Source organism: Agelaius phoeniceus, chromosome 4 (assembly GCF_051311805.1).
Source record: "Agelaius phoeniceus isolate bAgePho1 chromosome 4, bAgePho1.hap1, whole genome shotgun sequence".
NCBI lineage: Eukaryota > Metazoa > Chordata > Aves > Passeriformes > Icteridae > Agelaius > Agelaius phoeniceus.
Window position 1 is genome coordinate 50,130,801 of NC_135268.1, and position 26,656 is coordinate 50,157,456.

The following is a 26,656-nucleotide window of genomic DNA, read 5'->3' on the forward strand; positions in this document are numbered from 1 at the left end:
AATTCTATGTGTTCCTGAAATACTTGGTTTTTGTTTCAGCCAGCTTTTGTCTTCTTTCTCAAACCATTCACCCATTTTCTTTGCTGATGGACCGACTCTTTGCACAATAGCCTGGCAAGTATCTTAGGAGTTTCTAGCTTGTGCACAATATCACACAGAAAGTTGGTCAATAGATTATGTAATTTGGTATGTGGTTCCAAATTTGTGGAAAAAAACCCATATTAAGTCATACAAGTCAAACAAGATTTTGCAAGGAGCAAGAAAGCCATCGTGTCCGAGTGCAATTTAGATGACTTGCTGGAGTCAGTAGTTTCTCTATGCAGTGCTTTAATAGCATATTAACTAGTGATAAACCTGACACAACTGGAAGTGTTTATTCGAAATATACCATGTGAGACTGTTGCATCTGTCTACACAGCTGATCCTGTCTTTGGTGCTCCGTAATAGTCTTGCTTTGTACCTCACTTTTTGAAATGTCAATTTTCATTTCTAGATATTTCTCCCAAAGTGCTCAGGGTTCTATAGCACCCTAACTTTCATTGGCCAGGTATCTAAAAGTAGATATCCTATAAACTCTAGAGACCATGCAGAAAATGTTGCTTTGCTGGCTCTCATTTCAAAACTGTTTGTTTTCTCTCTGGGTCTAAGGGAGGATCAGGAGAAACAAGCTTTACACTTCCATTGAGTCTTTACTGGAGTCATTCAAGGCCAGGTTGTATTGGGCTCTGAGTAACCTGGTCTAGTGGTAAATGGAACAAGATATTATTTATGGTCTCTTCCAATGTTTACCATTCTATAATTCTATGATTTTCTAAACTATTTTCACTGAGTGATAAGTAGCTACAACAGTATTTCCTTTGTCTTCCAATTTTTATTTAATCAGTCTAATGGGACATAGGAGCTGAAGTACCATTTTGAATGAAGACAACCCAAGTGTTATTATTATTAAAGTGCTTCAGATAATATTTTAAAGCATTTTTCCATCATACAAACTTTCTTTTCTATTAATAGAAATCATGCTTTTGCCAACAAATATCTTGGGAAGATATCTTTTCCCAATATACAGATGTCCTTTGATACACTGCAGTCTTTCAAGAAGAAAAATTTCAGGAAATTTGTGACCTATAAGAATATGAGGGAAGAGACACAATTTGCAGTAAACACTGTATGGTTAACTGCAGAAAGAAAACAGAAAATGAAAATGCAGATAACACTAAAAAACAGTGTTAATGGAGGCAACTTTCATAACTGGTATTGGAATAACAACAAAAATTATTCAACTACGAGTTAACAGAAACAAAAGCTGCAGTTTAAGGTAGACTATGATGTTGAGTGATGCACAATTTGCCTGAATCTAAGCTTAGCTGGGTTTGATAATGTAATAAATGTTGGGTTGGGTTATTTTTTAATGTGAACTCACCTAGGTAAAATTTCCATGCACATTTGATCACATACATGTTTTCCAATGCAAAGACTGAAGACAAAAGAAGGAATATAAAAAGCAAAAGAACCATAATTATTTTCCAAAATTCACCCGTCATGTAGAACAAAAGTCTGAGCAGCCATAGCTATATTTAAAACAAACTAAGCAAAGACTGAAGAAAAGATTTCTTTCCTTCTTCCAGAAATATATTTATGTTGCTTTTTCATTCAGATTTCCATTTAAAGAAATGCCATTTTAATTGGCATAATCTTTTGAAGCAGAACATTTGCCACTTTTTAAACAATAACCAGGGAACAGACAGAGCATGTGTAAATGTGTGCCATTTGTTTTTCCTCACCTAGCACCTAGTTTATTATATAGAGTACAGAAACAAAAGCAATTATGCAAAGGACAAAATAGATTTTGTCGAAGGTTACATATATTGCACTAATTTGCACCTGAGTATAGTTCATTAATTCCACTGCACTTTTTATCATCTCCTGCTTAATTTCTCTTTTTTTTCCTTTTTTTTTCCTCTCTTGGTAGTGTAAATTCATTCTCTAGCCAGAGCTAAGAAGCTAAAAAGATTTAGGTCATGATTAAATGCTCCAGTACCAATGACTATCAGTAGACATAAACCTATGAAAAAGATTCAGTTTCTCAGTTAATTATGAAGATATCTGACTCCACTGCCTTTTTTTCATTCATTTTCAAGACATTTGGTCAAAATAGCACCATTCCATAGTTTCTACATCTAGGAAGTGTAAATGGACACAGACACTTCTATCTTAAATTGACAGTAGGCAGAACATACTAGCCACTGTGATGAAAATTAACTCTACCCCAGCCAAAACCAGCACAACTGGATGTCAAATGATGGCCTTACAGTAAAAGTATTTTCTTTATGTAATCAAGAATGAGGTGTTTGTCTACAAGGGGTTTGTCAGTAAGTTGAAACAAGCCGAATTAAACAGAATGCTCACAGCTTAATCATGGACTGATAAAATGTCTATGTCTTAACCTCTCTCACTGATAAGGACAAATCAAATGACATTTATTCAGTTGTTACTGAATACAATTTCTTCAGTGAATTAAAAAGGGCTTAGTAAAAAAAAAAAAAGAAATATATATATAAGCATAATTCTTTAGAATGGTGTACACTATTAAGATGGGAATCAGAAGCAGACATGATAAACAATAAAACTGGCAAATCACATTTAAAAACAGAAATTTCTAGGTACCTAAGCAATCCTTTCATGTGGGCCAACACATAAATAGCAGATTGCGTCCTAATATGTGGTTACTTTTAATTTCTAGCATCACAAAAGAAATTTGCAAGAAAGAGGTGCTTAAAACATGACCATATATTGTTGACTCTAAAAGTAGAAGAAGCAGATATGGCAGCTACCCATTGCTAGAAAGAATAGAGGTATTCACAATTTCCACCCTGACTGATAACCCCTCTTCAGTTTGAAGGGAATGTTTTCCTTCAAATTTCCCTTCCAGATTTCCCAGATGGCTGAATCTGGGTCAGACGATTCATGATAAAAGAAGTATGTGAAAAGGTGACTCCAAAGATTCATGTGTAGGGTGATGACAACTCTTTGTTCAATTTCTTGATCTGTTTCTACATTTTTCTAGATACAAATGCTACAAAAATATAATGCTGCTGTAAACTCATGGTCCTCATGTCCTGGCTTTAACAGGAAATACTTACCTTAATTAATACTCTGGTTTCTCTTCAGCTTGTATAAATCTTTTGCCTTTTACTAAAGATTTCCATGGAGATGAACAGGCACAAGTGCCAAGAATTTTTATTTTTTTTCTCATTAGCAACACAGGTGTAGGGCAGGGCTCTCCTCTGGTGAGCAGCAGGGTGATTAAGAGATGCCTCCAGGGAGTATGGGGACCCAGAGCGGGGCAAGTGGGAGTGAGTCAGGAGGGGCAAACAGGGGCATGGCACATCCCAGAGGGTGTGGCACAGCTCCGAGGGCCTGGCACATCTCTGAGGGTGTTTCATGTCTCAGAGGGTGTGGCACATCTCTAAGGGTGTGGCACATCTCTAAGGGTGTGGCATGTCTATGAGGGCGTGGCACAGCTCTGAGGGCGTGGCACAGCAGTTTGCCCAGCAGTTCATGCAGGCAGAGCAAACCGGCAGGGTTGCAGGTATTCACCTGCTAGTGGTGTTTTTAGTTGTTTGTTGTGTTTCTGTTGGTTGTTTTTACAGGGGTTTTTTTTGTTAGTAATGATTTTTACAGGGTCAAAACCTGTGATTATTAGCAGTGTATGTAACCAAATGGAGCCCTCTGAAAAGGATGTGTCTGTCCAGACCCATTCCTGTGCAGAGTGTTTGAATTTATCAGTGGTACTGGGGGGGGTTGCAGAAGAAGCCTGCCTGTGTTGTGAGCAGGTGAATGATTGCCTTTCACCAGTGGCCAAGCATAGGGAGGAAGCTGAAAGACTAAGGACTTTTGCCTTGAAAGGCTGCATTTCCCCATTCCACAGGGGAAAAGCTGCAAACAGATACAAATGCTGTCAGTACAAGTCTGCTGCTGCAGCAGCTTCTTCTCAGTCTCAACTAGAAATATGGCATGGCCTGCCTGGGTCCTGCACCTCACAGGTATTTCCTGATGGGTAAAAGTATCTGCTACACCCTTAAGAAATCTAGGATAAAGGGGATGCTCCCTGTCATCTTTGAGTTGAGAAAGGTGGCCTGTGGATGCCAGGCAGGTCCAGTAACTGGGAGTCACAGCCACCTTCTGGAGGGGAGCTTGTGAGAAGAAAACAGCTCCAGGAAAATGGGAAGGGACGGTGTGGGGGGCTTCTACGGTGGCAGATGGGAGCAATGGAACTCCAGAGGATCAAGCAACCTATAGCTGGACTATCAATATTCATATCAAAGAGGGTGTTAGGAGACTGCTAGGTTCAGAGAAAGGCAGCTCTAGTAATTGTTTCTTACCATGGGTGGTCAGCCAGAAGTTGAGTATAAAAGATCCCTGGTAGTTGCAAAGTAAGCACTACCAGTGAAAACGCTTTTGAATTTCTTGTTTTCCCAGAAAAATGTCAGGTTTTTTAATGAACTCTCTTCCTGCTGGCATCCTTTTGCCTCAGTCCTTACAGTAGCAGCATGTCCTGCTCTACCAGACAGCATCTTTAGGGTATCCCCTTTCTCTTCTCAATCAGTGCTATCTTTTCTGGTTACACTGAGTTTACAACCAGAATCAATAATATAGGTAAGGCATGAATAATTTATATCCACCAAGATCAGTTTTGGTCTCCCACAGGAGCCTATAAGAGGGATCATTTTGTAAACTCATCTCTCAGGTTTGGGTACTCACTCTGCCACTTCACAACAGCCAGAGTCATGAGACAACCTATACTTCTTGAAACGTGTATTGCAGCTGTCTTTGCTTTGTCAATAAAAAATTGATTCTGCAGATGGGTCTTATTGATATTGTAGGAAGTTTAGCCACATCATTTTTCTTCTCACTTTCCTGCTTGAATTCAGTTCTAAAATACCTATGTAATATCTCCTGCTATATGAAAATATTCATTTGGCCTGACTCCAGCTACATTTATTTTGGATTTATAGTTGTTAACTGTCTTCTGTTAAATAAATGCTGATTTACATTACCTTGAGTCCAACTTCACCAGCCATTATCCCAGGCTTCAGAAATATCCTCTAAAATCTCTCTCAGGTATTTCAAAGTTAACCCACAGCAGCAGACAGGTTAGACAGCCTGACTCATGTTAACAACCAATTTTTTCCCCATCTATTTAATAGCTCGTGAAGTTTAAAAGCCAGGTTCCTCAATTACTTTTTGCATTTCAGCCAATTCATTCTGGTAACGTCTCCCTGTAAAAATGAGATAACATGCTGTAAAGATAAAAGTGTACCAATATGCACTTTACTGAATGTCTGCATTATGGGGGTTCTGCATGTCAGAGCTGCTGTGCTAGTAGAAGATGACTTGAAATAAGCCCTTTAATTGATCTTCACATCAAATGCTCTGAAAAATGTAAAAAAGGGGCTTAGACTGTCAGTAGTAGGGTTAGCTGACAGTGTATTGTCTCCACTCTAATTTCTTTAATGTGCATGGTGATAACAATGGCTAAAATTCATCTGCTGTCATGTGTCAATGTATTTCAACAACCATTAACAACTGGCTGTTAGAATGTTTTCTTGTATTTCTTTCTTGAATATAGAATCACTAAAGAAGTGTCAGGGTATTTTAGCATACTATCTCCTAGGTCATTTGTGGTGCCCATTTTTGCATGAAACATGCTTTTTCACCATCTCTGGCTGTCACAGAAGTTCACAGTGTTTATAGAGAGGAAAAATGTTGGGAAACCGTTCCAGTCTGCTGCAAGCTTTCTGAGAACAGATGTCAGCTACACATAAAAAACCCCCTTGGCTCAACTGAGTTTACCTTATAGACATCCTTGGGCTATTAGAAAAACAACCTTGACTTCTGTTCCCCATCACATAGAATTAGTGTGCTGTTGACTTTATGCTTGATCTAACACCACTGAACTTAGTAGTCTTATAGCAGGGATGAATTCGGCCCTTGGTCTTTAAAGCAATCTTTCCCCTTGTGTGTAACAAAAACACCATATGGTGAGTCCTTGGCTTGGTATCCATAGCTCAGCTTGCTATCACTCCTTTGTGATGCTGTTGCTGGAAAAGGTTAAAGCCTGCAGATCTGGTTCAGTCAATTCAAAATCTGCAGCAACAGAGGGTGAAAAAGGAGTTAACAGAGAGCTTCATCCATAAAAGTCCTCCTGCTCATACTGCGGGGGCTTTACAGGCCCTCACACAGGTTGAATTGTTCACTGTTTATGGAATCATGGACTTGAGATGCACATAGAATCAGAACAGCAATCCTCTTCCTAAAATGTTCAATTATTCCTGTAGTTCAGTCAGTGAGACATTCCTCCTCCTAACTACTTGGAAAAGCAGCAGTGCCTGGATAAGCTCCCCTTCACAGCATCTCAAAGGAAGCCTTTGCCATAGAATATGCTCACCAGTAGTACAGCAAGGAGTTAGTGAGCCCTGAGAAGCAGCTTTGTCATAGTGCACAATGTATTCACAAACAATCTGAGGAGCTTCACTCAAAAATTCTCCTCCCCATGTTGAAACTGTCAGCCAGGAAACTACAGTTACCTCAATATATCTGCTGAATTTAGTTGTCCAAACTGCTTTTCCCCTATACTGGTAAAAACCTGTGCTTGCATGTTGCAAACTGGGTGAAATTGCAATTTGACCACGCCAGTTTCTTCAAAGCCTCTTCAGTGGTTTCCTCCCTAAAGCCATATTATGGTATCCCTGTGCCATGACCTGCAGAGCTGCCCCTCTGCCTTTTGCCACCTGCCTTGTAGCAGGATTAGCCCCTGTTTGGTCTGGGTTTTGCCAACCTTTGACTTGCTGTTTGTCTCAAGCATGTCTCCAGTTTCTCTGCTGAGCTGCGTGTGGAAAATAGCTTGCAGATAGAAAATGTCAGTTTGATGCTTTCAGCTCTCCCCCTGAAGCTGTTCAAACACATTCAAGACTTCTGCTGTTGGATATCAAAATACTAAATTAAGATTTTTTCTTATTTCTATATGGGCTTGTCCATAAAGAAGAATTCAAACACCCTTATATATAAAGAATGATATTGCTTTATCCAAAGTTTTAGGAAGTGTTGAGTTTCTTTTGCAAATAAATTAATTAGTCTTTCACTTGAAAATCAATCCTTTAGGGACTTTTCATGCTGTTTCCAATCATGCACTTGTCTCAGCTAAGCTTAGAAACAGAGAGACAGCTCTTCAAACTTCCTGTATCATTAAAATTCACAGAGCATTTATGGAAGAAGAACCATTAAAAGATTTATTTCAATGTTACTGGTGGGGTTGTTTTCTCTTGTTTTTAATAATTGATGGTTCTTTTTCCTGCAGAACAAGTTTGTACACTTGCAGTATGGCACAGAGGAAAATTCACAGAGCATAGATGAGCTTGAGAGGTGCTACCTCTTCTGAGTCCCTCCTCATTTGAGGGGGAGAGGCAAACTTTTCTGAAGAGCAATTCTAGAATGAAAGCCCATTTTAAGGCATATAAATCTTCTCCCAAAGGAGCCTTCTCTGTCAGCTGGTGACAGGCCTGGAGGTTAAAATCTTCAGTACTAAAGTTAGCCTTTGTGGACTTTCCCATTGCAGGGCTTTTTACTGAACAATCACCTACTTTCTATTTCACAGATTTCTGCCTCATTGGATGCACTGAAGGGAAAAACAGCCTGTGTCAGTACTTATTTATTTTTCCTGCCAGCCTCTCTGTCAACCTGTAGTCTTTTGCTTTATTTACTGCCAACTCTTCAGACCCTACTCCAAGTGCAGAAAACATATCATTTTCCAATCCAACTGTGAGATGAGAGGGTAGGATTGTTCTCCTTTTACTAATCAGGACATAAAGGGCAATGAAATTACAGACATAAAAGAAAACTATAAACGCCATGAGACACATGAGCAGGGTTTGAATGTTCAGAGCAGAGCTCCTGTGGCTGGGGCAGCAGCTGATAAACATTCCAGAGTCTTCATGCTCTGTATGAACCAGTACCAGTGGAGGATGAGATTCACAACTTAGCAGAGGATTTTCCAGCTTTGATGGCTGCTGTGTCTCTAGCATGTGTGGGTCCATTTCTGCACTTGGAGAGATGCTTTGCCCTCCCCTAGGCCTGCATCTCCCTGTCCCTTTAGCTTGTTCCTATCCAGTCCTCTTCTGAACTTCTTAGAGGCTCTCTCTCTATGATCCTGAATGCCATACTCTCATCTGCAGATCTTTATTCAACTCTTTGCATCCTTTATTCATCTCTTTGCATGCGTTCACTATTTTCAGCCTTGCTGTCCTAGTTTCACGGTGTGTTTCCTTTCCCTCTCCCAGCACACTTCTCACTCATCTAGGTCTTTTGCCTTGAAAGGCTGCATTTCCCCATTTCAGAGGCTGCCGTGCTTTCTCCTGGGCTCCAGCAACAGCCACACTTAGGGCAGTGGAACAGGCATTTTCATAGACCCATTGCTCATAGCAATCATAAGTAATAATTTCAATAAGCAAAAAATTCTATTTCAGAGTCACTTTACACACTCTTCAGAAGGAGGAGCACCGAAAATGTGAAAAACAGTAAGGATTTTTTTTGCAGGTTAGTAAGTTGACCATTATTTAGTAGGCATTCTTTGAAACAGCTGCTTTCCTTAGTCAAAGCAGGAATATATTGGAAGGCCTTATTCCACAGAGTCTTGGTCTCAATGGAACATAGACCAATTACTAGTCCTTGCTGATACTGTTGGAAACTTTTTTAAAGAAACTTTCTAAAAGAAATTCTGTCTGAAGTGCATTTGCTGACAGGGAAAATTTTAGCAGCAACAGCTTAAATTTGACAAACTGGTAGATAATTGAATGCAGGATTTTATACAGAAAGTGTTAGATGGCAGCCGTTTTTATGCTCATATTCCTACTCAGCTCCATTTATAATGTGCCACTTTTCAATTGCTACAGTAATGGATGAGAAAAATATTATTCAACTTTTCATCATTTTCTTGCAATTATAAATGGAATAATTACATTAAGTGTATCAATTTTTTCACATAAAATGTGTTGGTGGTTTCAGGATATTCTTATTTCACTTTTAATGACGAAATGCATAACACTATTTTGGACTGAAATCAATAGTCCAATCAATATGTAGTCATGATCATTTTTTAAGTTATTATGAATATGTGTTATTTTTGGTAGTCAAGTTCTTTGCTTTTTCTACTTTATGTATTGTTTGATTTTACTCATACTAATGTGTAAACACTGTTGCAGAAAAATTGTGTTAGCAGGAAAAACAGGTTATTCTTTTTAAGGTAATTGTTTTGTTGAATCAACATAAACTGCTTGCTCTTTCTCTAGACTGCTGCAACTCATAGGAAGATTATGAGTCACCAAGCAGCAGACCTCTGTAAATGGAATAGGAAATTAGATTTGTAAGAGCTTTTCCATTTAGGCATGGAAGCTGTTCTAAAATCATAAGCATTGTTTGAATCTTCGTGAAACTGTTGTAATGTAATTACAGCTAATAAAGAAAGTTCAAAGGGCTATTTGGGTAGAGCAAATGAAATAGTCAGATAAACCCCACCTTTATCAGAGGAAGTAGCTGGTTAGCTGGAAGGGCTTGTATCCCTATTTCATTTCTTTTCTGTGACACAAGAAGACAGTGTTCACCCTTAAACAATACAGAATAGACAATCTTGAAGAAGCCCTGAGGTATTTTGTTTCAATACCCTTACTTTAACAAATGCAAACTGGCACTCTCCATTAACTGTGTGTATGCAAAAACGCAGGCTGGGGCTTTTCCTCTGACTGCAGAAACTATGGGGTAATCAACCGAACACTCCACAGAGCTCCTACCCATCTGCCATATGACACAATTTAATACACTGCATTTTTTGTAATCCCTAGACAAAATTGCACATCTGTTAGCTGCATTAGCCACCTGGGCTTGTAATAATATTTCTGAAGTATTTTAAAATAAATGTGTTTCAAAAAAGTTGGTGCATTTCTTTGAAATTGTCTATCAGAAAAATGCATTCTCAAAGTCCAAGTTTGCAGTGATTACAATTCCAGTTTTTTCACCTTTAGCTGCTCTCAAACAAAAAGATAAATCCTGGGAATCGTGAGCATAGATATTTATAAGCTACTGGAAATGGGTCTAGACAGTACCTGTTTCTCCTCCTGTGGTAATATCTCTAGGTTTCCAACTATGTAGGCAAAAAAAAAAAAAAAAAAAAAAAAAAAAAAAAAAAGCTTACTTGCATCATATTTATCAGCCCTTGAAATGAACTTCAAGTTTAGCAGTGCTTACAGTTTTACAGTTGCAGGATAGTGCTTACTTGTGATGGGAGCACAGGGTAGTTTACCTTGCACAAGCTACTGACTTTTCATTTCTTTATTTTGTGGCAGGGACTCAGCACACTACAACTGTATTTGCTTTCTGTGAAGCAGGACTCTAGGTCTGTCCTTGTCAATGGTTAAAAATAGCTGAGAAGGCAGATGCTTCTTTAATGGGAAAGCAGAAAATAGGGCTGGGACTATAACTTGTCCTACTGACATTATCAGACAATTACCTATGTTTCCTGAACTCATGTGTATATTCTGCCTTTGGGATGCTCAGTAACACTGATGGAAAGACACATGATGTAGTATTTATGCACAGCAATACTGAAAGCATACGTATGTTACAGCAGAGCATCCAATGGCTTTTGTATTTCTGACACAAAGATTAGTGCATACATGTGTTATTGAGAAATAGTATTTAGTTTCTGAGACATCAGCAGAGGGCAGGGTCACTTTATTCTTTTTCAATTCACTGAGTGTGAAGAAACAATTAGGAGTTTTAACTCAATATCATTGAAATAGCATTTTCTTAGGTAGTGTTCTTGGGAAGCTAAATTTTATCTTTATTATATGCTTTACACAGTTTCCACAAGGGGTAAATGATTATTAATAGCAGATCTTGCACATTTAATGAGCACCTGCTATGCAGTGTGGGTCGGTGGTTTTGATGAAGCATTACAAAACACTCGCTATAATTAGTACGGTAAGGCCTTTCAAAAAGCTGCCCTGTCTGTAGAAAATCAGATTCTGAAACTTACTTTGTGGTGGTTGTACTACCTGCTAATTTAAACAAGTTTCTGGCTGTTTGGGCAACACTTATTAAATTGTCAACTTTTCTGAGAAGTGCTTAGCAGTAGTGGTTGAAACCAGGCAGAAATGTCCTTATTTGATGAGGCCAATTGCCCATTTATACATCTCTCCTATCTTTGACAATGACTTGTGTGAAATTATTCAAGGGGAAATGCAAGAGAGTGTCTCCTATACAAGCACAAAACCTCATCCTTAATTGAAAGTTTCTTTTTAGTAATCCTCTAGTACATTCCCTGCAAGCAGGTGTATGACATATAAAATGGGTGATTCTTGTCTAATTTAGCCCTCTACTTGCTTTTTTCTTGTGAAAAATCTTTTTTCAAACATGCATTGAATGGAGCAGCACTGCCATGCCCATGCCACACTGCTAAGTTTGGACATGGCCTGTACATGACCTATTCACTGTCTCCATCTTCAATCTGCCTCATTTGTTTACTCTATCACTTCTGCATGCAGAACAGCCAAAAAATCCTCCCTTATACAGAAGCCCCATATCTCTACATCTGTTCATAGCAAAAATAATTAACAAGAAGATCCTTTTTAAGTTTAATATTAAAGTGGATTACTAAGATCATGACATTTACTTATTTATTTATTTATTTATGAGGGTTATTTTCAGCAATATTGCTTCCTTTCATGCAAAAAGCTTTGATTTTGTCTAAGGTTTTTCTTTAAACCAAATTAACTTATACCAAATGTTGCTGCTAAGAAGGCAATGTTATCCCAATCTGAAATGATTTGCTTTACTTCTGAAATATTAAAATGTTCTTTGAAATGCTCAATCAAACAGTTCTAATAGGAATTTTTAAACAGTTAATTCTGCAAAAAATGTTCATGTTACTTTTGAAATACTCATCAGTAATGAGTACTGAGAACTGGCCTTATGTGTTTGCTTATTGAACTGAAAAAAAAAGTTAATATAATATTTTGTTTTAGTCAAATAACATCCTTGGAATGTAACTTTGAAACCATAAAAATCACAAAATAATTTTTTTCACTGAAAACTGCTTAATTAGCTGATGAAGCAGGTTAAATTACCTTTAATTTCAAATTAAGCCCTTCCAAAAGCCTATGAAATAACTTTAAATTATCTAATAGAAGAAAATATGCTGCAATTTAATAAATGAAATGCTGGGGAGATATTTTAACAGAATTTACTGCAACTACACTGTCTTCTAGTTTCATGACCGGCTATTCTTCCAAACACTATGGTGAGTAGTGTTTTAGAAACCCAAATTCTTGTAAATAACTAACTGTTCTGTTGCTGAAAGAAATTTATTGCATCTTTTGGTTTACATAGTAGTAAGACTCATTTTCAAACCCCACTTTTACTCATTTTTGCTTGAAGGACAAAAAACAGGAAAACCATTTAATACAGAGTATGATACATAAAGCTGTGAGATTGCTGTGGGCAACTTGATCATTAAGTTTGAAATTCAGTTTAACTAACTTTTCCATGCACATTATGCAAAGTTATATTCAGATTCAGAAAATATTTCCAGCATGAGAAAATATTGGTGCAAAATAAACACATGGAAAACTATCAACTCAAACACTGAAAATGTGTTTGTAAATACAAGTGAAGTTCTGCCTTATGCTTGTGGAAAATTCACTTTGCTTCAAAAATATAAGCACTTAAAAGCAAGATATTTTTAAGATAGTCGTAGTATATACCAGTTTCTTCAGTTTATTCTTCAGTCTTCTCTGTTCACAGTTTGGCTAAGTAATTGCCAAATCTGAACTAAGCATATTTGTGATGCTGGTATCTTATGATTACAGTGTGAAGCATGTAGACATTTTGTGTATGCCTGTATCATCTACACCATGTTAAGAAACATTTTTCCTTTCACGTATTTTGGCTCAGGGAAAGCACTTGTTTTAGCAGGGTCAAAAAGCACTGCAGGCAGGATGCTAGTTCAGACTGAATCATTATATTTACATTTTAGAGAAATCAGTTCAGTTTCCAATTAAAAAAAAAAAAAAGTAAATATTATGCTAATGTACCTAAAGACTCTAGTGTTAGTTTCTTATATATTTCTTGGGTTCAAAGTACAGGAAATGAAATAAATCTGTCTTCTCTCCACTTCCCAAATCCCTATCATCGGTTCCTAACAATAATTTGCAAAATGATGGGCAAAATATTTCATATATTGCTGATATGATTTGGGAAAAAGCTAATAAAAAAAGGAGGGCTTTGATCAAAGACTCATCTTGAAGAGAAGATGCAGTTTATTTGGAGGTTAATAATCTTGGAGTGCTTCAATACTTTAGATCTGCTACAATAAAGCTGTCAAAATATTTTTAATTTCAGAAGCCTTGACTTCAGAGAAGCAGCTCTTACTGTCACAATGATCCATGACCTAGTTGCAAAGAGATTTGTTTCCTTTTTTTCTCCCCAGTTCCCTTCCCTTCCCTTCCCTTCCCTTCCCTTCCCTTCCCTTCCCTTCCCTTCCCTTCCCTTCCCTTCCTTTCCCTTTTCCTTTGCTTTACTTTATTTTATTTTATTTTATTTTATTTTATTTTATTTTATTTTATTTTAATTTTACTGCCTGCCGTGAGATGGCTTAAGGAGCAGAATCACTGCAGAGGCAGAAGAAGGGAGCCTGTTGGCCAGTCCAAGTGCCAGTACAGAAGGCCGGTGCTGCCAGAGCAACCTGAGCTCCAGCTACACAAACAAGGTAAAATAGTACAAGTTCTGTACATTGTTGTGTACAGCTGTGTTCTGTCACAAGTAGTCTGCAATGAAAGCAGAGTAAGCTTCTCCCCTCAGTTCCTTTTCCTTTGCTGGCCTTAGTCTAGTTTAGGAATTGCCCTAAGAATATATATGTAACCACTTACATCAAAATAGGGTAGGTAGATCAAATGTAATGTCCCTGAGAGCCAAATAACTTCACACACAAAATCCCAAAGCAGGAGAGAAAGTTGTTCCATGTTTCAAGGACCTAAGAAATGCTTTTTCTTTCAAATGAGTGGTTCAGGCATAGATTACTTTTCAGGTTTTAGAAAAAGCACCAGAGATTGCTTTTATATACTATTTTCAAGTCACACCTGCTCACCATGAGGCAAGATGTCAGAAAATAATGAAGCAACATTATACATATTGAAGTTGCAAGATGGGAAATGGGAATCAGATCAAAGGTCTCTGAGAGATGAAACTTAGAAACAAATGAATTTCTGACACTGAAGAGTGAATAGACTATCTTTGAAATTCTTTCTTCAGTCATTGGAGCATGTTAATGGGTTTTCTATTTCTTTTTTTTCCCTCATCTTCTTTATTTTAAAACATCTCGTATGACAGAATTAAGTATTACAAACACTAAATTCATTACAGCTGCTGATGTAAATTTTGCACAAAGCAAAAAAAAAAAATTACATTTTTTTTTTCCCTTGGACTAACCTTTCCTTCCTTGTGAGGAAAATACATTAGTGTATTTTACTGACCTGAATACGTGTTCTGGATAAAACTACAGAAAGATTGCCATTTCACATATTAATCTCTGGGAATTTACACTGTAGTGGTGGGTTTCCTGTATGCTCCCTGATTTGTTGCTTTTTGGGAAGTGCAGCTCTCTGCAATTTTTGCATTTGGACCCCTATACAGAATTCAAACATGGTGATGCAAACGAGTGTGAGCACTTGCAAAGGAGATTAGTCCAGCCTACTAGGGAGTCAATCAAAATTATGCAGAATATTCTCATGTTGGGCTGCTGTAGCTGTCACCATCAAAAGCAGGGAGCTCATTTCTCTGGGAACCTCTCATTTCTCATTTCTCTGAAGGGAGCCCCTGTAATTGGCACTGCAGCTGCTGCTGCACTGAAGGCTGACACGTACAGTGCAGGTGATCAGACTCGAGGGACTGAGCAGGCAGTGGGGCTGGGGAAACATCTGGCCCAGCTGTGACCCAGATCCCTGGGCTTACAGGAGACACCTGACTGACCTCAGGTGAGGGCTGGGGCCATGCAATGAGTTCTCACCTTTTGAACACTGTTGGACTTCCATGTCACAGAACAGAGTATGCTCCTTTGATTTTCAGCAGAGTGCTTTCAGCTGCTCTCCTTACATACTGTAAATGCTGCCCTGCACTGAAAATAATCCTCTCTTCAGTTATTTTTGTTTGTAAATGTCACAACATCATAGATAAAACCTTAGAAAGGTACTTCTTTTTTTACCCTGTATTAATTCATTGATATTCTAACCATATTTAATGTCAAAGGCAAAATATTTCCCATGAATGTATGGTCAATTAACTTTTCAATGTTCTTAAATAATCCTTTGCCAGAAACATTAATGCTTATAGTAATGAAAATTGCTTCCCAAATCCACAGAGTGTTGAAAGTCTTTGGAAAATAAGATATAATAAAGAATATTATAAAAGAAAATACAGAGATGAGCTTATTTCTTTACCAAAAAGTCAGGCCTGCGAGTCAAAGTGAATTTAAATAATTGTTTTTCAATTTTTAACAGACTTGCAAGAAAGTCTATTGTTTCCTTTGACATAGTAAAACAATTTTGAGAACAGGCAATCATTTGAAATGACTGTGTAGGTGTCATGCTTAGCTAATCATGAAATGTCATTTTCAAAAACATTAATGTATTCCTATTAGAATGGGAGTCAAAGTAATGCACTTTGTAAATGAGATCAGCATTCATTAAGTCTGGAGAAATACTATTCACTGGCTGCACCATAATGCTGATTCCTGTCTTCTAGTAATAAAAGCTGTCATGCTTCCTCCTATGAAGTGCTTGACAGCTGAGCACTGATAAGATGAACAAACAATAAAACCCACACATAACCCCTGCAAACAAACAATACTCCTGCAAAGAGAGAGCAAAGCTGTAACAGCGGATTATAGAAATTCAAATGCAACAATGGAACTAAACTTCCAAGATGGGTTCCACATTCTACAAAAATGTACTTGTATTCAGTTCTTACCCAGGTCAATGGGATAGGGGGATTTGTAGTACTCTTCGAGGAAGATCCAGGCCTGGAAGGTCACATTGGGATGGTTTTTAATCAGCTCTTAGAATGAACAAAATATATTCTGAACCTGTTGTGTAAATCTAATTAAACAGTACAGCTCTTTCTATTGCATGATGAAGCTTATTCTAAAGCAGTTAAGGAGTTACTGTCAGATCAAAAGAAAAATATCTCCCCCACAACTAAATATACAGCCCTAGACAATAAGAACACTTTTATTTTGGATTTAAGCAATTCCGCCTTTTCCTCTACTTTTTGTAAAATTCTCTCCATAAGCCTAACATGCAAATTTTCACCATCATTTACGGACTAGTGAAAGTGAAATCCTGGAACACAAAAGCTAAAACCTCTCAGACTTCACTTAGTTTACTTTCTGAAGCAGTTATTTATGTGGCAATGTCAATTTTTCAGGAATTCATGCATGAACTTGTAAAAAAACCCCTATTTCCACTTTCCAGTAGTACAGTAAGTTTTTTGACATACATATTGGTGATAGACTGAACAAATAAACTACCTGGAAAAAATTTAGAGGGTTGAAAAATAAGGAAATTTTTCCAGACCAGTAAACTGCTTCATGTAGCCTTCTCATAAACCAAGAGCTGCCAAAGCACACATTGAAGCACACATTTTCTTCTGTTTGTACTTTTGTACCATAAATCACAATGTCAAAGCCTGTTCTATTTTACTGCTTTTAACTTTTAGGCTGAGATAATAGAACAAATATATTTTCTTGGAATGATAGGTACATAATATTTTCTGATGAAAAACAACAAGCAACTATAGAGTAACTAACAATAAAGATGGGGCAAAATTTATTCTTCTTGTTGTCTGGAAGTGTTATTTATAATGACAGGCTTTGTGCTAATGCCCAGCACACAGTGTACTCACTGAGGCAAAAAAATAGGAGTATGTATTTAAAACTTTCCCAACATACAACCTTCTTTGTTAACATTTTAGAATTTTGCCTACAAGACCTTTTTGATACATGAAAAGGGCATTTTATTCAACATTCTAACTCCTAATTATTTTCCAGTTACTTAGAGAAACTGGGCAAAGTAACTTGATTATAGTGGAATAAAGACAGGTTTTCAATCAATGACTCTAACAATCATGCATAAAATTCTAGAAAAACTGAGAAATGCAGTTTTAATCAGTGGTGGTTTGGGACTAATATTGCCCTTTATTATATATGCCTGCACAGCTTTTTCAAAATGAGTCCCAGTCTGTTCTGAATTGTTACTCTTTCATTGCTTTAACACTTCAGCATTTATAATCGTGATGGTGGAAACAGAAAACAGTTCAGTGTGACTCAATTGACCTATCAGTTTTCTAAATCTAAGATTTGTCTTTTCTTCCCTGTAGCCTGGATCTTCTCCTCGGGTCCACAATTTTGGAATAATCATGCTTTCTTTTTTTATTTAGACATGGCATTTTATTTTGGTGTTAGCTATGAAAACAAAGGCAATCCCCATTTTCACAGAAGTATGACTATCTCTTATAAAATCCGTTCAATGTGTTAGTAAGTATGAAAAAAGGTGAGTATTCAGACACTGAAGTAACAGGCCCTAGTTCTATTGACAGAGAACTCTACTAATGTGACTGAAAGTTAATATGGTTTTTGTTTGCTCATAAGCTTTTTCCTTTAGGACAATGTTAGTGTCCATCTTATATTTCCTCCATGTCAAGTGGGAACCATAGGATTTCTGGTCAGAAATGAGATTAATTTATCTACCTCTGCTATGCAGATTTCTTGGGAAAGCATTGTTCTTTCCATTCATTGTTTGAATACTAAATCAACTTTGGTTACTATGGCTCTGCCTGAATTGTTGGATAAATTTGGTTCAATGCTGTTTGTCATGTTTTGGGTCATACCTGAATTATTCAGTGATCTCATGGGTATCCTCACCCATGCAAGACAGAGTTAGTCCAAGGGAAAACAAAACTCTTCATTGATAGTCACTAGCATTTGAGGAGACTAATGGATCTCAATGTCCTACTGTGATATTTTGCTAACAAGAATTGAGTGAACAGTCAAAAAGGCAATCATTGCATGTGAACAACTCTGAGACACTGGCAGGATCAACACATATCTTTTCTAGTCAGCCAGCACAGTGTCTGCAACCTGCCATTTTCATTTATTCTTCATATTTTTTTTACTTACAGAATACAGAAATGTTGAGGATTTAATGAAGGTGTATTGGAGATGTTTCAAATTCACCCTTTTACCTTTTCCTTCTAAATTTTTATTTTGTTTTTGGTAAATTAACTTGGGTATCTATGCAGGGCTATTCTTCTGTACACTGGATATTCTTCTGAACCAACAGTATTCAAGGGAAGTCTCTCTTAATTTTAACACCTATTTATACTTGTTAGCCTAAAATCTTCTCTTGCCTACCATTTATGTTTGTTCTCTTGCTTCCTTTTCAAAGACTGCTGTACTTCCTGAGAGAGATGCACCTAGGGTAAGAAGCCATGCTGCCATTCATTTTCACCCCCTGCTCACATTCCGTAAGAAGCTGGCACTAACAGTGTATGTGTTCAGTCATTCATCTCAGTATTGGAGGATGTAGCAAGTCGACTTGTTCCTGTCTCTTGAAGGAGAATACTTGCACTTGAAACAGTCTTCTCATCAATCCAAATGGTGAGCTGAGAAAATTAGAATGGATAAGTATAGTTATCACTGGTGCTATTCTACACAATCATTAGTTAAGAGATATACTGAAGGCTGCTAAATTTAAACCCATCCTGAAAACATTTCTGTAAGAATCCTTTCCAATAGGTCTCTTACTTAATAGAAATAATTGCAATAAACATGTATGTGTTTCTAGGTATTTGTAATGAGATTAAAGACAGAGAGGTAAGAAACACCCTCTCTGCTACATCTGCATGATTTCTACCAAATAGCTCATACAAAACCAGTTTCCAAAAAGGATAAACGCAACACACAAATTTCAACACTAATTTTTTCTTGCTGTGCTACAAAATCTTTGAAAACTCGTAAATGGACCCATCTGATTTATCATTTTATTTTATATACATTAAGGAATGTCCCTTTCAATTAAAAAAATAATAATAAAAAAAGCATTCTTTTCCTGTTTCCAATAATGGAATACACAAACCTAAACTTAGCCAGCAAAACTTTTGCAGCGAAGACTTTTTCTTGTGGAGCAATATAATGCCCCTTACAAGCAAGAAAAATGCATGAGCATAGCTGAATCTACATAAATTTTACATTAAAATAAGTCCTTGTGAAAATGTTGTTATGCTAATTGCCTGACTCAGTATGATATCATGTCAAAATGTAATCATCCAAATTCATCTCTAGATCCAAATGTGTCACCAGCTGCATATACCAACAGTTGAGTTACATGAGCCATTCATTTGGCCCAGTAAGTAATTTATCTAGTTATTTATGTGATCTATATAAAACTAATTTCTTTCCAGGTCGGGACACCACTGCAAAGTTGATTAATGCTTTTGTCATTTCACGTATTGATTATTGTAATTCACTACTTATTGGTTCCCTCATTGCATGTTGCACAGGCTTCAGCTTATGTAAAATGCTGCTGCGCATATTGCAGTCAAATTATAAAAGTTTAATAGCATCACTCTGGTTTTAACGAAACCTTGCTGCCTCACTGCTCACCCCTGGAATAAGTACAGTGTCCACAACTGTCAGGGTAATGTGTAATCTTTCTGAGCATTTGCTGATGTTGTGGGGAATGACCTTCCTCTTTTGTCACATATTAGTTTCTTGCTCGATAACTCATGGGGAGCTTGCTGACAGCACTCAGCCATTAGACAAAACCATGGCTAGTTTCCTTCTAAAACCCTAATGCCTGAGTTGGAGGGAACCCAAAGCGATCATCAGGTCCAACTCTGAAGTGAACGGCCTATGGTGGGGATCAAAACCAGCACCTTAGTGTTCATAGCACCCTGCTTTGACCAAGAGCTCATCTCGGAGTCACTCATCTACTTTTCTTTCTTATTGCTTGATTTTGTCATTCACTTTAGCCATGGCCTCTGAAATACTTTTTCCAGGGAAAAGGAGAACTATAAAGAAGTTTGATCATAGTCTTTGTGAGCTGTTTATTAAATTTAAGTGATCCCACTTAACTTTTTGGAGTAATAATCTGCTCCAAACACATTTCCCCTGTTTAATGATATATTTGAGTCTCTGCAAGTGATGCTAGATCTCTTACATTTTCCCTAAAATCTGGAAACAGAGCCAACCAACACATTATAAAGGAATTTGGGAAATAAATCTATTTAAATACTCAAAGTTTTCCAAAACTAGATTTTATTTTAAGGTTCACATTATCTTTCAGAAAGAAATTACCAGCTTCTCTTTTCTATTTGGTGCAACTGAAGGAGTATGTAAATAGGTAAGTAGACAGTGAACAAAAAAAAATTGTTTCAAGAGTTCTTGAAAGAGCAGTGCTTCCCTTGTCTAAAGAAAGTTGTCTTTCAAAACAGGGAGGATATATTTACCTTAAATAATGGGGAGAGTTTAGGAAAGGCAGGTGTTTATAAAAAAGTCTACTGTGATGTCTAAACTCTGTATATTTATGTTATGTGAAATTATAGAGAACTTAAAGAAACTGTAAACATAAGGAAAAATAGAGTGGCAAACATACAGCATATCTTACTGTTCTACATATCTCACACAAGGGGTTACAGAAAAAAAAGATTCCTGGACATAAGTAATTACTTAGACAGTGATACAATGATCGAATGTCAGTTTATGCCGCTAGCATATTTTCGATTTAACTGAGTAATAATGATGAATTGAGGGCAATATCTGATGATTAGCAATTAAAAGAAAATATGATGGCCTCAGGTTCAGCTGCTAATTCTTAAATTATGTCTGAACCAAATCCGATTTCATTACTTTAAGATGAAGTTGATTTCCTACCCATATTTTAGTGTGATTGTCAAAAGTGAAAATTAGTTTTATTTTTTTTTTGTCCAGAGACTTATTTTTAGATGGCCACACAACATTGTGACTCAAGACCAGAAGCAGGTTGGTAAAAATGTGTGTTGGTACAGAAGTAGACCAGATGATTTTCTGCAGTTAACATGGGACTGGTTTTGTAGCACATTTGTAGTCCCTTTTATGGGACAGACATCAGTTACCTTACACCTGCTCTGCAAAAAGAGGGTGTTGTTGTCGATTTAAAACCAGCCCTGATATCAACCATGTTCCCCTGAGGGCAAGTTTGAAAACATTCACTCAACTATAAACAGGATTTTCCTTAATGACGAAAATCCTGCCTAGATCATGCACTCAGCTGATAGAAACTTGGGCTGAGGTTTAATTGAACAATCACCTCTCAGGTTTTGTAAACCTGCTTCTATCCGCACAGCCAATATTAATTTCAAAGACATTTACAATATTCAGTGCGAATGTATAGTAGCCATTAAGTTGAATTCTAAACTAAATTTATAGGCACTTCTTTACTCGCATTGGGTTTCTGACTAGATCTGAGGCAGGGGCTGCCTGATTCCCCACTTCTGGGGAGACCAGAGCTGCCGGAAGCGTGCCCAGCATCTAGGCGCTGCCTGACAGCGCTGCGGCCGCTGGGACGGTCGCGCTCCCGAGTCCCAGCCACTCTGCTGCCGCTGCTTCTTTTGCTTTATGGCACACCCAAAGCTCACTGCTAGGCCACGGTGGTCTCTTGTCCTGCCCTCTTCCTATCTCTGTGTAGGGATGGAGCACTGCTGTGCTTTCAGGAAGCTCTTGGTGGAGACTTCTGCCATTACAAGCTCTTTTGCCCTCGGTGGATGCCTGCACTGGAATCCTTCACGGCTGGGTTTGGAGCACGCTCAAGTTGGCTCTTCTAAAACCCAGGGTCCTTTTCCCCTTCAGCGTGCTCAGCACGCCCTTTAACTCCATGCTGCTGTGCAGCTGGAGCAGCGGGACAGGGACCTTTGCAGCCTGAGCTGCCCTTGTTCCTCTGCCCGTGCACAGAACACAGCGGGGAGGAGAACGGCAGCAGGGCCCTGCGTGTCCCCGGGCTCAGGTTTTGCGCCGCTTCAACTCCACGGAGATGCGGGTAAAGTGAAAAACACAAACAGTTTATTAAGGGAAAGCAAAGCGAAGGGGTGAGCTGGGAGGTAAAAAAGGGCATGGGCAGGGCCTGAGGGCTGCAGGGAAGGAGCTGCCAACAGGGAGAGAGATGGCAGGAGCTGCTGGAGCTTCGCACAGGCTCAGCTGAGAGCAGCCAGAGCCGTGCCTGGAGCTGCAGCTGGTCCCTTCTGCTCTGCAGGTGGTCCCATCTTCGATGGGAACTGGAAGTCATCAAAGGAGGCCGGTACAGGTACATCTGGTCCAGGAGACAAACGAAGTTCTGCAGATCTTCTTTCAAATTTCATCTGAATCCATGTGTTCATGGAGGATGGGCTCTCGTCTTCCCTGAGGGCCTGAAGAGCTGGAAGAGAGACGAACAGAGCCACGGTCAGAAGCCAAATTGAGGGAATCCAAGGAAAGCCTCCTGCCAGGGCCATGTCAGCCGGCTCTCGCCATGGCCAGGAGGGAGCGGGAGACAAGGGCTTCGGGCAGAAGGTGCTGGCCACGGATCCGCCACGTGTCCCAGAGAGCTGTCCGGGCTGTGCCCCCCACGCGGCTGCCCTGACTCACCCTGACTGAGGACCTGGAGCTCCTCCTTCTGCCCCATCATGAGCACTCCGGCCACCCCTGTTAAGACAGAGCATGTGGCGGCACCGGGCGGCACAGCTGCCCGACACGGGCGCTGCCAGCCCTGCGGCCGCACGCCCTCCTGCCGGGCAGAGCTCGTGCCGGGCCCCTGCCGCACGCTGCCGGCCGAGGGCACGGCTGCGGGAGGGCGGCGGCAGCGCCCGGGGCGGGCGGGGCTGCAGCGGCCCGGGCGCGGCTCCCGCTGCCGGGGCAGCGGCCGGGCCGGGAGGCGGGGAGGGGCGCCGGGCTGCTGGCTCACCGAGGAACCTGACGGCCGCCTCTCGTAGGGGCCTCTGTGGGCTCCGCAGGTGCGGCAGGGCCCAGCGCAGGTGCTCGGCCGCTCGGCTCTCGTCCTGCAGCAGCTGCGGGGAGAGGCGGCAGGGAAGGCTCGGAGCGGGCTCTGCCCCTCGGCCGGGCGCTCCCTGCGCCCGGCACCGGCCGAGCCGGCGCGCACGGCCCAGGGCAGCGAGCAGCGTGGGGGATGCAGGCTGGCGGGCCCGGCGGCGGCGGCGGGCAGGGGCGCAGCTGCCAGCCCCCCGCACTGAGCACCGGGGGCAGGGGGGGCTTCTCCAGTCCAGCCTGCGGCTGGGGCTCCCGGGCTGTCCTTACCAGGCTCTCGGCGAACTTCATCCGCCGCTTCTTCCTCAGCGGCTCCTGGAGATCCCTCCTCCTCAGGAAGCGGGCGGCACAACGCAGGGCTTCGCGAGACGCCTGCAGAGCAGCAGAGAGCCGCAGGTGGCACCAGAGCCCAGGTGAGTCACACGGGAGCCGGCTCCCTGTGCCAAGGCCAGGGGAGGCTGGAGCCCGCGAGGCGCCGGGGCAGGAGGCGGCCGAGCCCCCGGCCAGGGATGCGGCAGCATCACACCAAACCTCACCTCGGCCACCTGCACGTCCTCGTGGTGCCAGCGCAAGAACAGAGGGAGCAGGCTCTGGCTCACAACTGTCGTGAGGGGATTTTCCCTCTCTTCCACTCCCAGCTCCAGCACCTTGCCGAAGAGCTGAATGGAGAGCAGCTGCACATGGCTGTTGTCCTGGAGGAAAGGAAAAGTCCTAAGCATCAACTACTCCAGGCCCACTGGGGCAAAGGCTCTAAAGTGCACAGGGCACAAAGTTTCCAGGCAGGCAGCGTCCAGTGCCCTTGACTGGGGGCGCAGAGCCTTACCTTCTCAAAGTGTGGCAGCAGGGACTCAGCCAGCTTCAGGGCGGCGGTGCTGGGTATCTCGAGGTCTTTGTCCTGGAGCACATGCGTGAGCACAGAGAGGCTCATCCCGACCATCTCTGCATCTGGATGGGCCAGCAGCTCCACCAGGTGTTGATAGAGGCCTCGTATTCCTCCGGCCTGTGTGCAAGACCAGGCTATGCTGTGAAGCCGTGACTGGCCGCAGCACCAACAGCTGCTTGGGGCACTCGGGCAGCTGAAGCGGGAGTCGGGAGAGCTGGCAGCAGCTGCCTCTGCTGCCAAAGCAGCCAGCCAAGCCCAAAGGTCTCCCTTCCCCAGCCCCACGCTGCCAGCGCGGCTTCAGCCACTGCCCCCTTCTCACCAGCGAGGGCTCCTTGCTGAGCACCACGAGGCCTCTGAGCTCCAGGCGCAGCCTGTCCCTGTGCTGGCTCGGCAGGTGCCGGGATAGCACCAACAGGGCACTGGGACCGTGTTTGCTCAGGTCCAGACACTCCAGGAGCTGAAAGGCACAGGGCAGTGGCAGGGGAGCGGGCCGGCTCCAGGCAGCAGCAGCAGCGGGCGCGGGCAGCCTCCCAGGCGGCTGCAGCTACCAGAGGCCAGAGAGCTGAGAGGCAGCTCAGCCAGGCAGCGCTGGCCATCAGGCTCACCTCCACAAAGAACGCCAGGGCAGGCAGATGCCAGCGGAGCTGCTTCCCGACGAGCAGGCTGAGCAGGTGCGAGGCCATGTGGGGACACAAGGGGGTCAAGCCACAGCGCATCTCCCTGGCAGGGGAAAAAGGCACCAAGGCCCTGAGCCGGGCGTGCAGACCTCTCCCAGGAGTGACTCACAGAGGTCCCATCTTTCCCCAGCACTCCGCAAGGGGACATGGGCCCCTTGAGTGGCAGCTGCTGCTGGGCATCCTCCTCTCCCGGCCCTTTGCAGTCTGCTCGGCCCTCCCTCGGTGACGAGGCCCTCTCGCTTACAAGCCCCGGGGACTGTGTGGGGCACTCTGGGCACGGGGCACAAACGGTGGCGGTGGCGGCTGGGAGTAGAGGATCTCACCTTGCCAGCAGGCCCGCTGCATAGTGCTGGGTGTCTGCACAGAGCAGGGTGTCCCAGAGCTGCTTGTGCTCCAGAGCCAGCAGGTTCTTTCCAAAGCCCAGTCGCGAGAGCAGAGCCTTCATGGTCTGCACTGCAAACCTGTGTGCCAAGCCAAGGCCAGGTCACTCTGGGAGCACTGGCCCTGGCCGCAAGGGTGTGGGAAGGACAGGGCGACTGGCACCTGTTGGGCTCGCTGGGAAGGCCGTGTTCCTCCCGGCACGCTCTCCAGAAGCGCTGGGTCTCCACGTCCTCTGGCCTCTGCTCCGTGGCGGTGACAATTTGCAAGAGCAGAGCCACCAACAGGCGTGGAGAATGAAGGAGGATTGCGTAGTGCCACTCGGGCATGCTTGCAATCCTCCACAGCACCAGAGTTGCCTGCAAGAGACAAAGCGCCCCGAGGCAGCGCTCAGTGCCGAGGTGTCCATGAGGCAGGGCCGGGGGTGAGAGGCAGGGGGAGCACCTGGCCTGCTGGCCCTAGCCCAGCTTTCAGCCCAGGCAGGGTGGGGAGAGCATGGAGAGCTTCTGAGAAGGTGACCTGGAGGGCCAGCGTAGGCCATCTCCAGAAACTCACAGCCAGGGCAAGGACGGCCTCGTTGTCCCCGCTGCAGAGGAAGCCGCCGTACGGTGGCTGCTCCTCTATCGTAGAGAGCAGCGCTGGAAGCACCTCCTCCACGGCTACCTCTGAGGTGCCCATGGCTCTCCATAGCAGCGCAGTGGCTCTGTGGGATGAGAGCTGTGCTTCAGTACCGTGCCCCGTGCAGCTGCGTGGGGCCGGGAGGGAGCATGGCAGCAGGCTCAGGAAACAGAGGGGCCCGAGGGTGCCGGTGCTCTCCGCCCGTCTGGCAGACCCCGCCGGACAGGCTGTACAGGGCGAGGGGCCGTACGGGCCGGTGAGCACCGAGCTCTCGAGGCACTTGTGCCCCGTACCCGTCACACGTTGGGGCACAGCGCAGGAGGCTCATCACAACGTGGGCAGGGTGTTCTTCAGTGAGGCTGACAATGGCCATTTGCAGCCCGGCGTCCACAGACTCACGGGATGTGAGTCTCTGCAGGATGGCACTCACCACGGCTTGCACCTGGAGGAAGCGGCATGGGGAAGACTTGGAGTGCTGTCCAAGGGAGCAACTTGCCCAGCTTCCCCCAAGAAGTGCTCGCCTTCCCAGCCCACTGTGATGGGGCTGAGGGGGCCCAGCAGACATGGCTTGAGGGGCCACGTGATCCTGAGAGGCCTTCAGCCCTGGCCCCAGGCTGCTGCAGAGAATAAAAACCCTTCTGGAAAAACTCCAGAGTGGGTCCAGGACTCACAGTGAGCGTGGGCATGGCCTCAGTCTCTGGGATGCCCTGGGTGATGGTGTTGGTGGTGGCCATGCCCTCCGTGGGGGCCATGTCAGCCTCCTCCCAGCCCTCGTCGGTTTCCCAGTCAGAGCTGGCAGCCAGGTCAGAGGATGCAGTGCTGGAAGCAGCCTCTGCCCGCAGCTCGCTGGGCCTGGGGTCAGGCTCGGCCATGCCCTCGGGCGCGGGGCCGGGCTCGGCCGGGCCTTCGGGCGCGGGGCCGGGCTCGGCCGGGCCTTCGGGCACAGGT

The 26,656-nt window shown here is 42.5% G+C and overlaps 1 protein-coding gene and 1 non-coding gene across 2 annotated transcripts; one reads left to right on the forward strand and one right to left on the reverse strand.

The window, feature by feature from the left end:
- Window positions 1–3,148: 3,148 nt before the first annotated feature.
- Window positions 3,149–3,261, forward strand: LOC129121084 (U5 spliceosomal RNA). Its single transcript, XR_008534368.2, has one exon. It is a non-coding gene; the product is annotated as a U5 spliceosomal RNA (small nuclear RNA).
- Window positions 3,262–20,354: 17,093 nt separating this feature from the next.
- LOC143693866 (uncharacterized) lies at window positions 20,355–25,768 on the reverse strand. The gene is made up of 7 exons (XM_077176624.1): window positions 25,646–25,768; window positions 25,201–25,449; window positions 23,976–24,152; window positions 23,423–23,740; window positions 23,073–23,175; window positions 22,757–22,813; window positions 20,355–22,547 (listed from the first exon to the last, which is right to left on the reverse strand). The coding sequence occupies exons 1-7, from the start codon at window positions 25,766–25,768 to the stop codon at window positions 22,327–22,329; spliced, it is 1,248 nt and encodes a 415-aa protein (XP_077032739.1). The 3' UTR covers window positions 20,355–22,326.
- Between the last annotated feature and the right edge of the window lie 888 nt (window positions 25,769–26,656).

Excerpts from the sequence above, each read along its gene's own strand:
- LOC143693866 (XM_077176624.1), bottom strand. The coding sequence starts at position 25,768 with ATGGGCACCTCAGAGGTAGCCGTGGAGGAGGTGCTTCCAGCGCTGCTC. Across the intron at positions 25,450-25,645 it reads AGGCCGTCCTTGCCCTGGCT|GCAACTCTGGTGCTGTGGAG; the intron begins GTGAGTTTCTGG and ends TGTCTCTTGCAG. Across the intron at positions 23,176-23,422 it reads TGAAGTTCGCCGAGAGCCTG|CTGCTGCAGGACGAGAGCCG; the intron begins GTAAGGACAGCC and ends CTCTCCCCGCAG.